The sequence below is a fragment of the Crotalus tigris genome, unplaced genomic scaffold (genome assembly GCF_016545835.1).
Source record: "Crotalus tigris isolate CLP2741 ecotype Arizona unplaced genomic scaffold, ASM1654583v1 scf7180000018413.2111637, whole genome shotgun sequence".
In the NCBI taxonomy this organism is placed as follows: domain Eukaryota; kingdom Metazoa; phylum Chordata; class Lepidosauria; order Squamata; family Viperidae; genus Crotalus; species Crotalus tigris.
This window is the reverse complement of record NW_024096990.1, coordinates 1615962-1629208: the sequence shown is the minus strand read 5'-3', so window position 1 is coordinate 1629208 and position 13247 is coordinate 1615962. Positions and strand designations below refer to the sequence as shown.

Here is a 13247-nt window from a genome sequence, read left to right as displayed (position 1 = left end):
AGTTTCTAAGAACAGATTGGACAACCATTTGTCTGAATGGTAGGGATAGGCAACCTTGGCTCTTTTATGACTCATGGACTTCAACTCCCAGAATTCCTGAGCCAACATGTCTCAGCTTGGAAACCTCTCCCTTTCCCCTCAGCATGGCTGGCTCAGGAATTCTGGGAGTTGAAGTCCACGAGTCATAAAAGAGCCAAGGTTGCCTACCCCTGGTATAGGGTTTTCTGCCTGAGCAGGGGGTTGGACTAGAAGACCTCCAAGGTCCCTTCCCAATTCTGGTATTCTGTTAACTGTTCCTCCCTTCAGATCAAACTGCCATATTCTGACTTCTTCTTAATCTTGATTCCAGCTGAACCTTTTCTCTACATTCGGCTTGCACACTCGAGAGCGTTTACTTCTGCATTTTTTTAGTGGGTTGGCTAATGATCAGCGCTTGCAATTAGAAAACTTCCCGAAAGCAACCCTTCCTGTCCCTTTGCTCTCCTGGGCTTGTCCACAAAACTGGAACGCATCCAGTGTGGGCCGCATAATTAAAATGCATGCTGCGCCTTGCCAGTTCTCAGGTGCCTTTAAGAACAGGTTGTCAACAGGCAGAAATTATGTGGGTGCAGTTTTTTTTTCTCAACCTGGAAAAAGGAAAGGACGAAACTTTTTCTCCATCAAGAAACTAGGTCGGCTGTTCTTAAAGGCACAGCCGAGGACCAGCACAAAAAAAGAAACATTGGCAGCAGAATAATAAAATAACATACAGTATGTGGAAGGGACCTTGGAGATCTTCTAGTCCAGCCTCCTGCTTGAGCAGGAAACTCTATACCATTTCAGACAAATGGTTGTCAATCACCAAGAGACTGCGAGTTCTAGTCCCACCTTAGGTTGGCTGGGTGACTTTGGGGCCAATCACCAGGAGACCGTGAGTTCTAGTCCTGCCTTGGGCATGAAAGTCGGCTGGGTGACTTTGGGCCAATCACCAGGAGACAGTGAGTTCTAGTCCCGCCTTAGGCGTGAAAGCTGGCTGGGTGACTTTGGGCCAGTCCCTCTCTCACAGCCCAGCCCACCTCACAGGGTTGTTATGGGAAAAACAGGAAGACGAAGAAGTGCTAGATATGTTTGTCACCTTGAGTTATGTATAAAAATAATAACGGTGGGAAATAAATAAATCCTGTGGAAAGGAAGACATACGTGTAGGAAGAGTCGCCTTGTGGCGAGACGTGCGGCGAACACATTTAATAACTAATAAAATAAATATGTATAAGAAAAATAAAGTGCCCATTTATATGTCCATTGTGTCTAACTACAGATAAGGACAAATCTGATTTAACAGACTGGAAAGAAGGAAGGATTGAATAGAAGGTAAATGTTCATATCAATAACACATGAACTATTGTTATAAGCATGCATATTCTCTTCTGTGGATAATGGTTGGCCAAATCTTTAAACTAGAAACCTGTCAGAAAGGAGACAGAGGAACAGACCAGCAGGATCCCCACCCGATCTGACTTGACAAGTTTGGGGTGAATAAATATATTTCCTTGGACCTCCACTGAGCGTCTAGCACGTTTTATTGGATTCTCAGCCTGGGCACAAATCATGGGAAATGGTGGCGTTTAATCCTTCTGAGAACAGCAAAAATTTCACTCCCAACTCAGTTTTTGCAACCAAAAGCTCACCGAAGTCTTCCTAGCAGTTTTGTGCAAGCACCTTTTTCTCTCTAGCACCGGGCACTGCTGCTGTGGTATTTGCAAAAACGTTGCAAAACGTTCTCGTCGCCACAAAGCGTGGTGTGGTTATTAACCACCAGCATTGGTGAACTGACATGCAGTTTTGTGGGCCAATGCTTGTAATGTGCTAAGGCTCTTATGAAGAAATTATTGAGACAGTTCCTAAAACTGACAAGTTGCACCTCAAACTTCAACTGATTGCTGACTGGAAAGAAAAAAATATATATATATGTGTTGGATGTTTATACTATTCCCTCTCTCGTTGTCTGGAAAAGGGTCACAAAAAGGGATTATATGATCACGGGACATTGCAACTATCATAAATACGAGTCAGTTGCCAAATGTCTGAATTTTGATCACGTGACCATGGAGATGCTGCAACGGTCGTTAAATGGGAAACATGGTCGTAAGTCACTTTTTTTAGTGCTGTTGTAACTTCAAACAGTCACTGAATGATCTGTTGTAAGTCAAGGGTTGAAAGAAGGAGGCATTGGGAGTTGAATTTCCAGCAGCTGTAAATTATGTTGCAAAGGCTGCTGGGATTGTAATTTCATAATCTCTCAAGTACCTTCCCCTATAAAACATATACACTCCAATAAAGAAATGTTTATTAAAAGACCCAAAAAAGTCTTCATAGGCAATTGCTTAATTGAAGTGAAAAACCACATTTTATTTTGAGCCATGTTAAATGTATGTATAAAAGGCATCCAAAGATTTTTCTCTTGTGTTCCAACTTGGATAACATGCATTGACTTTCTAAAAAAGCCCCAGGTTCTTAATACAAAATTTTATGATATTTTGATTAGGTGCCATCAAGTCATTTTTTGTCTCCTAGCGACCACGTAGATAGATTTATTCAATGTTTTGCTGGTTTGCAATATTCTCAAGCTTTAAAGTTTGGAATGACTTAGATTTTGCTGATATAAAAAGAAACGAAGTAAGTTAATATACAATTTTGATCAAAGTTGAGCTTCAAAAGAAATCAGCATCGGATCAAGCTTAATATCCAAGCACAGAGCTGTTCAGTGTTACACACGCAGACACAGGATAATTTGTGTGTTTCTCCTCTGCAAATATCTGCAGAAAGATTTAGAGGAGAAAGCAAAATATTAATTAGACAATATTGCACAGCGATCTCAGCCTCAGCCAAACAAAAGAAACAATACTATTTGATTATGGATAAATTAAGATAAAAAGCGTTTGAAAAGCGTTTGCAATTAAAATTAGCATTATAATTAATAAGAACGTATGTTATTTTTCATCGCGAAAAATAGGAAGGCGGATTGCAAAATCAGTCCCACACACATCCCCAAAAACAAAACCTCTATATTTATTTATTTATTTTTACATCGATGCCAATAATTAATCGTTACTGAACAGCAGATCAGAACAGCCCAGTTGTAACTTTCTCAACAATTCCTTGGCCTGAAAAAAGGAAACGGAATGCAAAGATAATTTTCTGTGGCTGTCTGCAAAGGAAGCTTTTGTTAAAGTGATCAAGGAAGTTTTTGTTGCTGGCTTGTTTCTTTACAACGTTTAGAGGTTGCTATTTGCTCCAAAGATTTTTCATTTTTGCAAATTGGAAAGGAAAAACATTTGCCACTTGGCTGCTATTCGAGGATCTGCTCAGCCACTTATTAAGACTTGAGCTCACAAACTCCTAGTAACCTTAGAAACATATATATAGTTAGTCCTCATTTAGTGACCTCCTCGTTTAGCAAACGTTCACAATCACAGCAGCGATGAAAAAGTAACCTTGCAATCAATCCTCACATTTACAACCGCACGTTTGTAAAGGAGTGTTACTCAATCATGGCAACTTTTAAGATGTAGGGATTCCAACTCCCATAATTCTCTGGTAGGCTTTTGGAAGTTTGAAGTCCCTCCATCTTAAAGTGGTTGAGGGTGAGAATCACAGCTCCAAAACAAATAAAAAGTCAGGTAAGGTTGTAAAGAGAGTTGCGGCTTCGTTTAGCAATTGTTTTGCTTAACAGCCGAGCTGCCAGACCCAACTGTGGTCACTAAAGGAGGACTATCTGTATTCTCCTGAGCAATGAGAATGGATGGGGCTGTTGTCTTTTTCTAGACAAGAACATTTGTGGGATAGGGCAGGGGTAGGCAACCTTGGCTCTTTTATGACTCATGGACTTCAACTCCCAGAATTCCTGGGCCAGCCATGCTGAGGAGAAATGGAGAGGTTTTCATGCTGAGCCATGCTGGCTCAGGAATTCTGGGAGTTGAAGTCCATGAGTCATGAAGGGGCCAAGATTGGCTACCCCTGGGATAGGGGTAAAAAAAAAAAATTCAACCAGCATTGGTTGTGCCCTCATAACTCTTTCTCTTTTTACGTTTATCGTGAGCAAGTTTACATAAAAGAGAAGGCTTCAGTCGTGTGATTACTGCTGCCATCTTGACTTTTTTGGGTCACCCTTATTAATAACTCTGCTTCCAGGTTTTTTTGTGTTTATTTTCCAGTCTAGTTTGAGGTTGTGAACACTCCAAGAATGAACTTTATCCGGTCCAGTTGAACTTTGCAATGGTACAATTTGGCTGGACACCTCACCTATCTGGACGCTACCTGTGAAATATAATTATAACCTTAAGAGAACGATCTCTTTCAAGAAAGGGAAGTCAATGGCTTAGCTCTGTTGGAGATCCCCCAAACTGTATCCTCTTATCCCAAAGAGAGAGTGATCCAGAATTATCTGAGGAACTTCCATAGTTGTGGGAGGAATCTGGGTCTCTCTGGTCTTCATCCAATACCTTAACTTCTACTCCACCCTCGGAGAAGAAATTCAGAAGAAATGTGAACTTCTTCTGAAGGACATGAATTTGTTTTTCATCTCTCTCTTGGTTTGAAGGCCACTCACCAAATTTTGCTTTCTGGACAAAAATCAGCTCAATTCTAACCCTTCCAAGACCCCATCCACTTACTTTTCACAAAGGAAGGGACTCTTCCAAATTCAGCATTCGGGAAAAAATGATGAGAACACGCCTATGAAAAAAGAATAAGAAAGTGCAATTCCTATTTCAGCAGTCCATATTTCTCCCCTTCCATTTCGAGTTGTTCCAGGTCATTTTAGAAAAAAGCTGAAAAATGACTATTTCTTACTGTTGTTCTAAAAGAAAGCAAAAGAAGGATGGACAAACTCAAATTCCTCCTCTGATACTTTCTAGGAAGAAGGGAGGGAGGGAGAGAGGAAACAAAGGGAAGAAGGGAGAAGAAAAGGGGAAGGAAGGAAGGAAGGAAGGAAGGAAGGAAGGAAGGAAGGAAGGAAGGAAAGAAAGAAAGAAGAAGGAGGGAGGGAGGAGGAGGGGGAGGGAAGAAGGAAGGAAGGAAGGAGAGAAAGGAAAAAAGGAATGAGGGGAAGCAAAAAGAGAAGGAAGGAAAGAAAGGAAGGAAGGAAGGAAGGAAAGAAAGAAGAAGGAGGGAGGGAGGAGGAGGGGGAGGGAAGAAGGAAGGAAGGAAGGAAGGAGAGAAAGGAAAAAAGGAATGAGGGGAAGCAAAAAGAGAAGGAAGGAAGGAAGGAAGGAAGGAAGGAAGGAAGGAAGGAAGGAAAGAAAGAAGAAGGAGGGAGGGAGGAGGAGGGGGAGGGAAGAAGGAAGGAAGGAAGGAGAGAAAGGAAAAAAGGAATGAGGGGAAGCAAAAAGAGAAGTAAGGAAAGAAAGGAAGGAAAGAAGGAGAAAAGGGGAAGGGAGGAAGGAAGGAGACAAAGGGAAGAAGGGAGAAGAAAGGGAAGGAAGAAAGGAAGAAAGGAGGAGAAGGAGAAGCAGGAGGGGAGGGAGGGAGCAAGGAAGGAAAGAGAGAAAGGGGAAAAAAGGAATGAGGGGAAGCAAAGAGAAGGAAGGAAGGAGAAAAGGGGAAGGGAGGAAGGAAGGAGATAAAGGGAAGAAGGGAGAAGAAAAGGGGAAGGAAGAAAGGAAGGAAGGAGGAGAAGGAGAAGCAGGAGGGGAGGGAGGGAGCAAGGAAGGAAGGAGAGAAAGGAAAAAAGAAGGAAGGAGAGAAAGTAAGGTTCCTTCCAGCTCTATTCTGATTGATCAAATCCATGATTCCTGCCTTTCACCTCACCCCATCTGACCTCCCACCCCACCGCAAGGAGTGGGCCTACTTACCGAAGAGCAGGGGCAGGAGGGAGAGACTGCTGGTCCAAGTGAGGGATCCAAGCAAAGCCCCAGCAATGATTCCAGCACTATTTTCCACAGAAGCTGATCCTGAAAAGACAAATCAGTTTTAGGTTACTTTGTCGGCAAAACTGCATTTTAAGCTCCGGGTTGAAATATGGAATCCTTGATACTCTCTGAGTTTGGTTGTTTTCCTGCAGATGTTTCATTAGCCAAACTAGGCAACATCATCAGTGCTAGTGCGGATTGTGGGGATTGTGGTAGTGGGGAGGAGGAAGAGGAGGAGGAGGAGGAGGAGGAGGAGGAGGACGACTGTGGGGCCCTTGGTACTCTTTGAGTTTTTTCTTACAGACATTTTATTACCGAACTACAGTAGGTAACATAAAAAGTGCTAAAGGGTACTGGGGAAGAAGAAGAAGAAGAAGAAGAAGAAGAAGAAGAAGAAGAAGAAGAAGAAGAAGAAGAAGAAGAAGAAGAAGAAGAAGAAGAAGAAGAAGAAGAAGAAGAAGAAGAAGAAGAAGAAGAATGAAGATGAAGAAAAATGGAGGAGGAGGAGGAGGAGAAGTAGAAGAATGAAGATGAAGAAAAATGGAGGAGGAGGAGGCGAAGTAGAAGAATGAAGATGATGAAGATGAAGAAGAAGAAGAAGAAAAGAAGAAGAATGAAGATGAAGAAAAATGGAGGAGGAGGAGGAGAAGTAGAAGAATGAAGATGAAGAAAAATGGAGGAGGAGGAGGAGAAGTAGAAGAATGAAGATGAAGAAGAAGAAGAAAAGAAGAAGAATGAAGATGAAGAAAAATGGAGGAGGAGGAGGAGGAGAAGTAGAAGAATGAAGATGAAGAAAAATGGAGGAGGAGGAGGCGAAGTAGAAGAATGAAGATGATGAAGATGAAGAAGAAGAAGAAGAAAAGAAGAAGAATGAAGATGAAGAAAAATGGAGGAGGAGGAGGAGAAGTAGAAGAATGAAGATGAAGAAAAATGGAGGAGGAGGAGGAGAAGTAGAAGAATGAAGATGAAGAAGAAGAAGAAAAGAAGAAGAATGAAGATGAAGAAAAATGGAGGAGGAGGAGGAGGAGAAGTAGAAGAATGAAGATGAAGAAAAATGGAGGAGGCGAAGTAGAAGAATGAAGATGATGAAGATGAAGAAGAAGAAGAAGAAAAGAAGAAGAATGAAGATGAAAAATGGAGGAGGAGGAGGAGGAGGAGGAGGAGGAGTAGAAGAATGAAGATGAAGAAAAATGGAGGAGGAGGAGGCGAAGTAGAAGAATGAAGATGATGAAGATGAAGAAGAAGAAGAAGAAAAGAAGAAGAATGAAGATGAAGAAAAATGGAGGAGGGGGAGGAGAAGTAGAAGAATGAAGATGAAGAAAAATGGAGGAGGGGGAGGAGAAGTAGAAGAATGAAGATGATGAAGATGAAGAAGAAGAAGAAGAAAAGAAGAAGAATGAAGATGAAGAAAAATGGAGGGGGAGGAGGAGGAGAAGTAGAAGAAGATAAAGAAGAAGAAGAAGAAGAAGAAAGAAGAAAAAAGAAATAGACTGAAATCTTCACTTCAGTTCAGCGACCAGAAAAAGCAATACACACCAGATTTTCCCACTTGAAACTGAATCTGGCTTCTAAAGCATGTCACTTGCTCTCCGGTTCCTTTCTCTTTGGCGGACTGTTGGTCTGAAGGAATATTGTCAACATAAACGGAATAGTTGGCAGAATAATCTGGGATTAACCGGATCAGATGCAAGGAACAACCGTCTGGTATGATCTTCTGTTGTTGGGTCTGGGGTTTCTTGGAGTCTTGTCTAATATCTTCGATATCTTTCTCTCCTGATAGGGTAATTTGTTTCCACTGGCAGAAGATATCCTTGTTTTGGATGCCCTCTGCAATCAAAGTGGCATTCTGGCCAGGAAGAGACTTTGGTGGTTGGATCCTGATACGAAGTTGTTTTTCATCTGCAAACCAAGTTGATCAGAAGAACATCGCATTAACTCATGAAGGAGCAAAAAGAAGAAGGAGAAGGAGAAGGAGAAGAAACACACACTTTTGTTTCTAACTTTTACCTGGTGGCGCAGTGGTTAGAATGCAGGTTAATCGTGCCCACAGCCAACAGTTCAATTCTGACCAGCTCAAGGTTGGACTCAGCCTTCCATCCTTCCGAAGTGAATAAAACCCAGATTTTTGGGGGGCAAATATGCTGACTCTGTAAACCTCTTAGAGAGGGCTGTAGAGCACTGTGAAGCGGTATATAAGTCTAAGTGCTATTGCCCTTCCTTCCTTCCTTCCTTCCTTCCTTCCTTCCTTCCTTCCTTCCTTCCTTCCTTCCTTCCTTCCTTCCTTCTGTGGTGATAAAGTGCTTGGAATACAATATTGCAGGCAAACTCTGCCCATAGCCAGGAGTTCGATCCTGACCGGCTCAAGGTTGACTCAACTTTCCATCCTTCCGAGGTCAGTAAAAATGAGGACCCAGATTGTTGGGGGCAAATATGCTCACTCTGTAAACTGCTTAGAGAGGGCTGTAAAGCAGTATATAAGTCTAAGGGCTATTGCTATTGTTTGCAACACTGGGAATTCCTGCCATTTCTTTGAAGGAAGATACTATGATTGTGTTGTGCACACTCTCATAAACTGGCAACCGTCTTTCCAAACAGCCCAAGGTCTAATCTGTGCACCCAACATATCTTGATTTCCCCACTTCCTAACCTATGATGGTTGTTACAGGCAGCCCTCCACTTATAACCACAATCGAGCCCAAATGAGCCCGTTGCTAAGTGGGACATTTGTTACGTGAGTTTTACGACCTTCCTTGCCACAGCTGCTAAGTGAATCATTGCAGTTCTTAAGTTAGTAACTTGGTTGTACTTGGCTTGTCAGAAGATTGCAAAAGAGGATCACATGACCCTGGGATGCTGCAACCGTCAAAAGTACATGCCAGTTGCCGAGCGTCTGAATTTTGATCATGTGAGATGCCATGGAGATGCTGCAACGGTCCTAAGACTGAAAAATGGTCATAAGTCACTTTTTTCAGTGCCGTTGTAATTTTGAATGGTCGCTAAACAAACTGTTGCAATTTGAGGATTACCTGTAGCTAGATTTCTTTCTCTTAGGTGTCCTTAATAGCTAGATTTCTGCCTGTTAAATAACACATTGAACCTTGTGTTTGCAAGCATGCTTAACCAGGTCTGTTAAACATCTAGCACCAAAATATACTCTACATTTGAGTTGTTCTTTCATAGCTTAGTTTGCTTATAATATATTTTGTAAACCTCTAAATGTTTAGACTGCAGATTATGCATTGTCGGGGGAGTACAGTCTGCAAGATGACTTTTTAAAACTTACCACAAAAAGTCACAAAAATGGAACCTGTATAGATCTCTTGACCTTTTGTATCTTGCTGCTGCGTAGAAGGGAAGATCATTTTGACCGTATACTTTCCTTTATCCAATAACCTCAGGTTTTTGATGCTCAAGGAGCAATTCTCATACACCTGTACAATTTGGGAAGCATTAGCTGGGGTGAGTTTTGTTTCACGGGAAAAAATAATTGTTTTCCCAGAGGGTTGTGTCCACTCGCATTGTTGAAATTCCTTCCGGACATTTTGTATATTCAGGAGGACTCTTTGATCCTGGATAGGGTATTCAGGTATAGAAACCACGGTTAAATTTCCCTCAGCTGGCACCAACTGCAACAAGCAGCTTAGGATGCAACCTGCAAAGAGATGGAAAAAAATAAAGTTATTTCATCCTTGTAGCAACCAAGATCCTGGCATCCGGCCCTCTCGATTCCTGGCAAATAGACGGGGAAGAAATGGAGGTAGTGACAGATTTTATCTTCCTGGGCTCCAAGATCACCGCAGACGAGGACTGCAGCCAAGAAATTAAAAGACGCTTGCTCCTGGGGAGGAAAGCTATGGCAAATCTAGACAGCATACTAAAAAGCAGAGACATCACCCTGCCACAAAAGTGCATATAGTCAAGGCCATGGTTTTCCCAGTTGCAATGTATGGATGTTGAAGTTGGACCATAAGAAAGGCTGAGCGCCAAAGAATGGAGGCCTTTGAACTCTGGTGCTGGAAAAGACTCCTGCGAGTCCCCTGGACTGCAAGGCGTTTAAACCGGTCAGTCCTAGAAGAGATCAACCCCGACTGCTCTTTAGAAGGCCAGATCCTGAAGTTGAAACTCAAATACTTTGGCCACCTAATGAGAAGGAAAGGACTCACTGGAGAAGGGCCTAATGCTGGGAAAGATTGAGGGCAATAGAAGAATGGGACGACAGAGAATGAGATGGCTAGATGGAGTCACTGAAGCAGTAGGCGTGAGCTTCAATGGATTCCAGAAGATGGTAGAGGACAGGAAGGCCTGGAGGAACGTTGTCCATGGGGTTGCGATGGGTCGGACACGACTTCCCAACTAACACCACCAACAAGCATCTTCTCTGCAGTTTATGCTTAGCACACCATGCCCCACCCTGTAGTTTGCGCAAAAGATGGCGTCTGAGAAGGAGACTCCATATATGGATGCTCTCTATGTGCAGTTCAGCCCATTGTGCTGGACTTCCCCTTCTATCTTGGAGTTTTGACATATTTTGTCATATGATTGCATTTCATTGCTTGAGTCAAGAGAACAAGTTAGAATCTCAGCTGAGCGGAGGACAATTAACCAGTGGAACAGCTTGCCACCAGAAATAATGGGCGCTCCATCCCTGGAGATTTTTAAGAAGAGATTGGACATTCACTTGTCTGAAATTGTATACGTTCTCCTGCTCGAGCAGGGGGCTGGACTAGAAGACCTCCAAGGTCCCTTCCAGCCCTATTGTATTCTATCTATAAACCAGCCACTCCCCAAACAAAAAAATATGTCTGTCATTTCGGTTTAGATAAGATAAGATAACCTTTATTGTCATTTTTTTTTTTACTGTGGTCACAACGGCACACATCAAAAATGAAATTTAGTTGCCCGCTCTCAAAGTGAAACACATACATGACACATACCTAAACATACTATATACAACATATGTATAGACCCACACCCCTACATATACATAGCAAATAAATATTAAATACTGTCCATCTTGAATATATAATGAAATAGTGGTAAAGCAAGGCACTAGGCTAGAGAGAGAAAGAAAGAAAGGCTGAGCGCCAAAGAATTGAGGCCTTTGAACTATGGTGATGGAGAAGACTCCTGCGAGTCCCTTGGACTGCAAGGCGTTCAAACCGGTTGGTCCTAGAGTAGATCAACCCCGACTGCTCTTTAGAAGGCCAGATCCTGAAGTTGAAACTCAAATACTTTGGCCACCTAATGAGAAGGAAGGACTCACTGGAGAAGGGCCTAATGCTGGGAAAGATGGAGGACAAGAGAAGAAGGGGACGACAGAGAAGGAGATGGCTGGATGGAGTCACTGAAGCAGTAGGTGTGAACTTAAATGGACTCCAGAAGATGGTAGAAGACAGGAAGACCTGGAGGAACGTTGTCCATGGGGTCGCGATGGGTTGGACACGACTTCGCAATTAACAACAACCACAAGGCTAGAGAGCAGGAGATGGTGAGTTCTAGTCCCGTTTTAGGCATAAAAACTGGCTGGGTGACTCTGGGCCAGTCACCAGGAGACGGTGAGTTCTAGTCCCACCTTAGGTATGAAAGCCAACTGGGTGTCCTTCGGCCAGTCCCTTTCTCTCAGCCCAACCCACCTCTCAGGTTGATTGTGGGAGAAATAGGAGGAGGAAGAAGTAATTAGGTATGTTGACCCCCTTGAGTTACTTATGAAGCAATAAAAGCAGGATAAAAATCAAATAAATAAATTTCTCCCCCTCTCTTATATCACATAACAAGGTAGTAATAGATATCTCGAATGTTTACTGTGTGTACCTCCTAGTTGGTGGTATGTGGGAAGACGATGTTGGCTTGCAATGTAGCTTACAGATTAGTGATCCTCGTTAGCTTATATTGTGAAAAACTGATCAGTGCTATCATGAGCAGGGGATGCAATACATTCTACTTCATTTCCTTCTCTTGATAAAAAGGGAGGCAGTTTGCTGTAGTGGTAAAAGTATAAGTGGTACTTATACTTGGCATAGGCATAGAGATCACGCTTCATGGCATAGGGGAGGTTGTGGTTTGGCATGTAAAAGGAGTAAATGATTAAGAGCGCCTACATTTGTAGACTAAATGCATAAATATGTACATTGCGCATTGCGAAACTAAGACAACAGAAGAACACTGACATCCCCTAAACCAGGGGTAGGCAACCTTGGCTCTTTTATGACTTGTGGACTTCAACTCCCAGAATTCCTGAGCCAGCCACGCTGAGGGGAAAGGGAGAGCTTTCCATGCTGAGCCATGCTGGCTCAGGAATTCTGGGAGTTGAAGTCCACGAGTCATAAAAGAGCCAAGATTGCCTACCCCTGACCTAACTCTGCTGAAGATGGTAACGAAACATTTGGAAACCAACTCACAAGCTCGGAGAACAAAACTTTACCCTCATCCTACACTGGAGCTACCAATAGTTTGCCAATATTGCAAACTAAGACGATAGACATGGAAGAAAGACATGAAAAGAATGAGATGAGAAGGAATGGTAGTGTTGTAGACCAGACCTAATTAGATTTCCCTTTCTTTTGTCTTATTGTCTTGATTGTTTTTCTCACTGTTTCCTTCCTCTTTTTTATGCACCTTGTATAATGTAAATTACCCTGATAGCAGTGACGGATATGTGTGCAAAACAGAAAGGTACGTATTAAAAAGAGTCTGTTCTCTAACTTTTTCAGAGCGTTAAATATTTGCCATCCAAGGATTCTAAGAACCCGTTCCCATATTTTTTTGCCCCCATTTCGCCATATACAAAGATATACCAATCATTCTGATGCACCCCACACACCAAAAGAATAATTAAAAATAGGCAATGCCAGCTTGCCTCCAAGAGGTTACAGAAGAAATAAGCCAGGTTTACTCTTTTGGACTGACCTGCGAGCAAAAACGCGGGTTGAGATCCCCGATGGCTTCGGAAAGGCTCCATGGATTCTGAGTCCTCCAGGTAAGGTCAACAGGACAAAGAATAGGAACTTCTCCTGCTCCTTCTCAGATCTTTGTGGTTTAGCACTCCTTGATGTTGATCTGATAAAGTTAACTGGCCCTTCTGCTTTTGTCAGCCAAAGGACGGGAAGGAAGGAAGGAAGAACCGTTACCCAAGGGGTGTGGGTGATTCTACAGTGATCACAAACACTTCCTCTCCCTTTTCTGTTGTTTTGGGTGGTTACACCACCTAAAATGACTAAGGCAGAATCTGAACATGACGGCCATCCCACTCATCCTCACGAGGAGCCCACTGGAAAGGGACCAGCAACCATCTTGTATTTCAGGGTTTCTGGATCAGCGTTGATGTGGTTTGAGCCTTGGGTATGTGAGCAGAAGGAGAGA

At 42.7% G+C, this 13247-nt stretch overlaps 1 protein-coding gene across 1 annotated transcript; it reads right to left on the bottom strand.

Moving 5' to 3' along the window:
* Nucleotides 1-2363: 2363 nt before the first annotated feature.
* Nucleotides 2364-13030, bottom strand: LOC120312016. The gene is made up of 6 exons (XM_039352211.1): nucleotides 12795-13030; nucleotides 9172-9540; nucleotides 7425-7787; nucleotides 5832-5930; nucleotides 4653-4713; nucleotides 2364-2795 (listed from the first exon to the last, which is right to left on the bottom strand). Exons 1-5 carry the CDS (start codon nucleotides 12844-12846, stop codon nucleotides 4682-4684), a joined length of 915 nt encoding a protein of 304 aa, XP_039208145.1. The 5' UTR covers nucleotides 12847-13030; the 3' UTR covers nucleotides 2364-2795; nucleotides 4653-4681.
* Between the last annotated feature and the right edge of the window lie 217 nt (nucleotides 13031-13247).

Coding starts and splice junctions, on each gene's coding strand:
- LOC120312016 (XM_039352211.1), bottom strand. CDS start 12,846: ATGGAGCCTTTCCGAAGCCATCGGGGATCTCAACCCGCGTTTTTGCTC. Junction 5,931..7,424: donor GTTTCAAGTGGGAAAATCTG/GTGTGTATTGCT, acceptor TTGTCTTTTCAG/GATCAGCTTCTGTGGAAAAT. Junction 4,714..5,831: donor CCTCCTGCCCCTGCTCTTCG/GTAAGTAGGCCC, acceptor CTTTTTTCATAG/GCGTGTTCTCATCATTTTTT.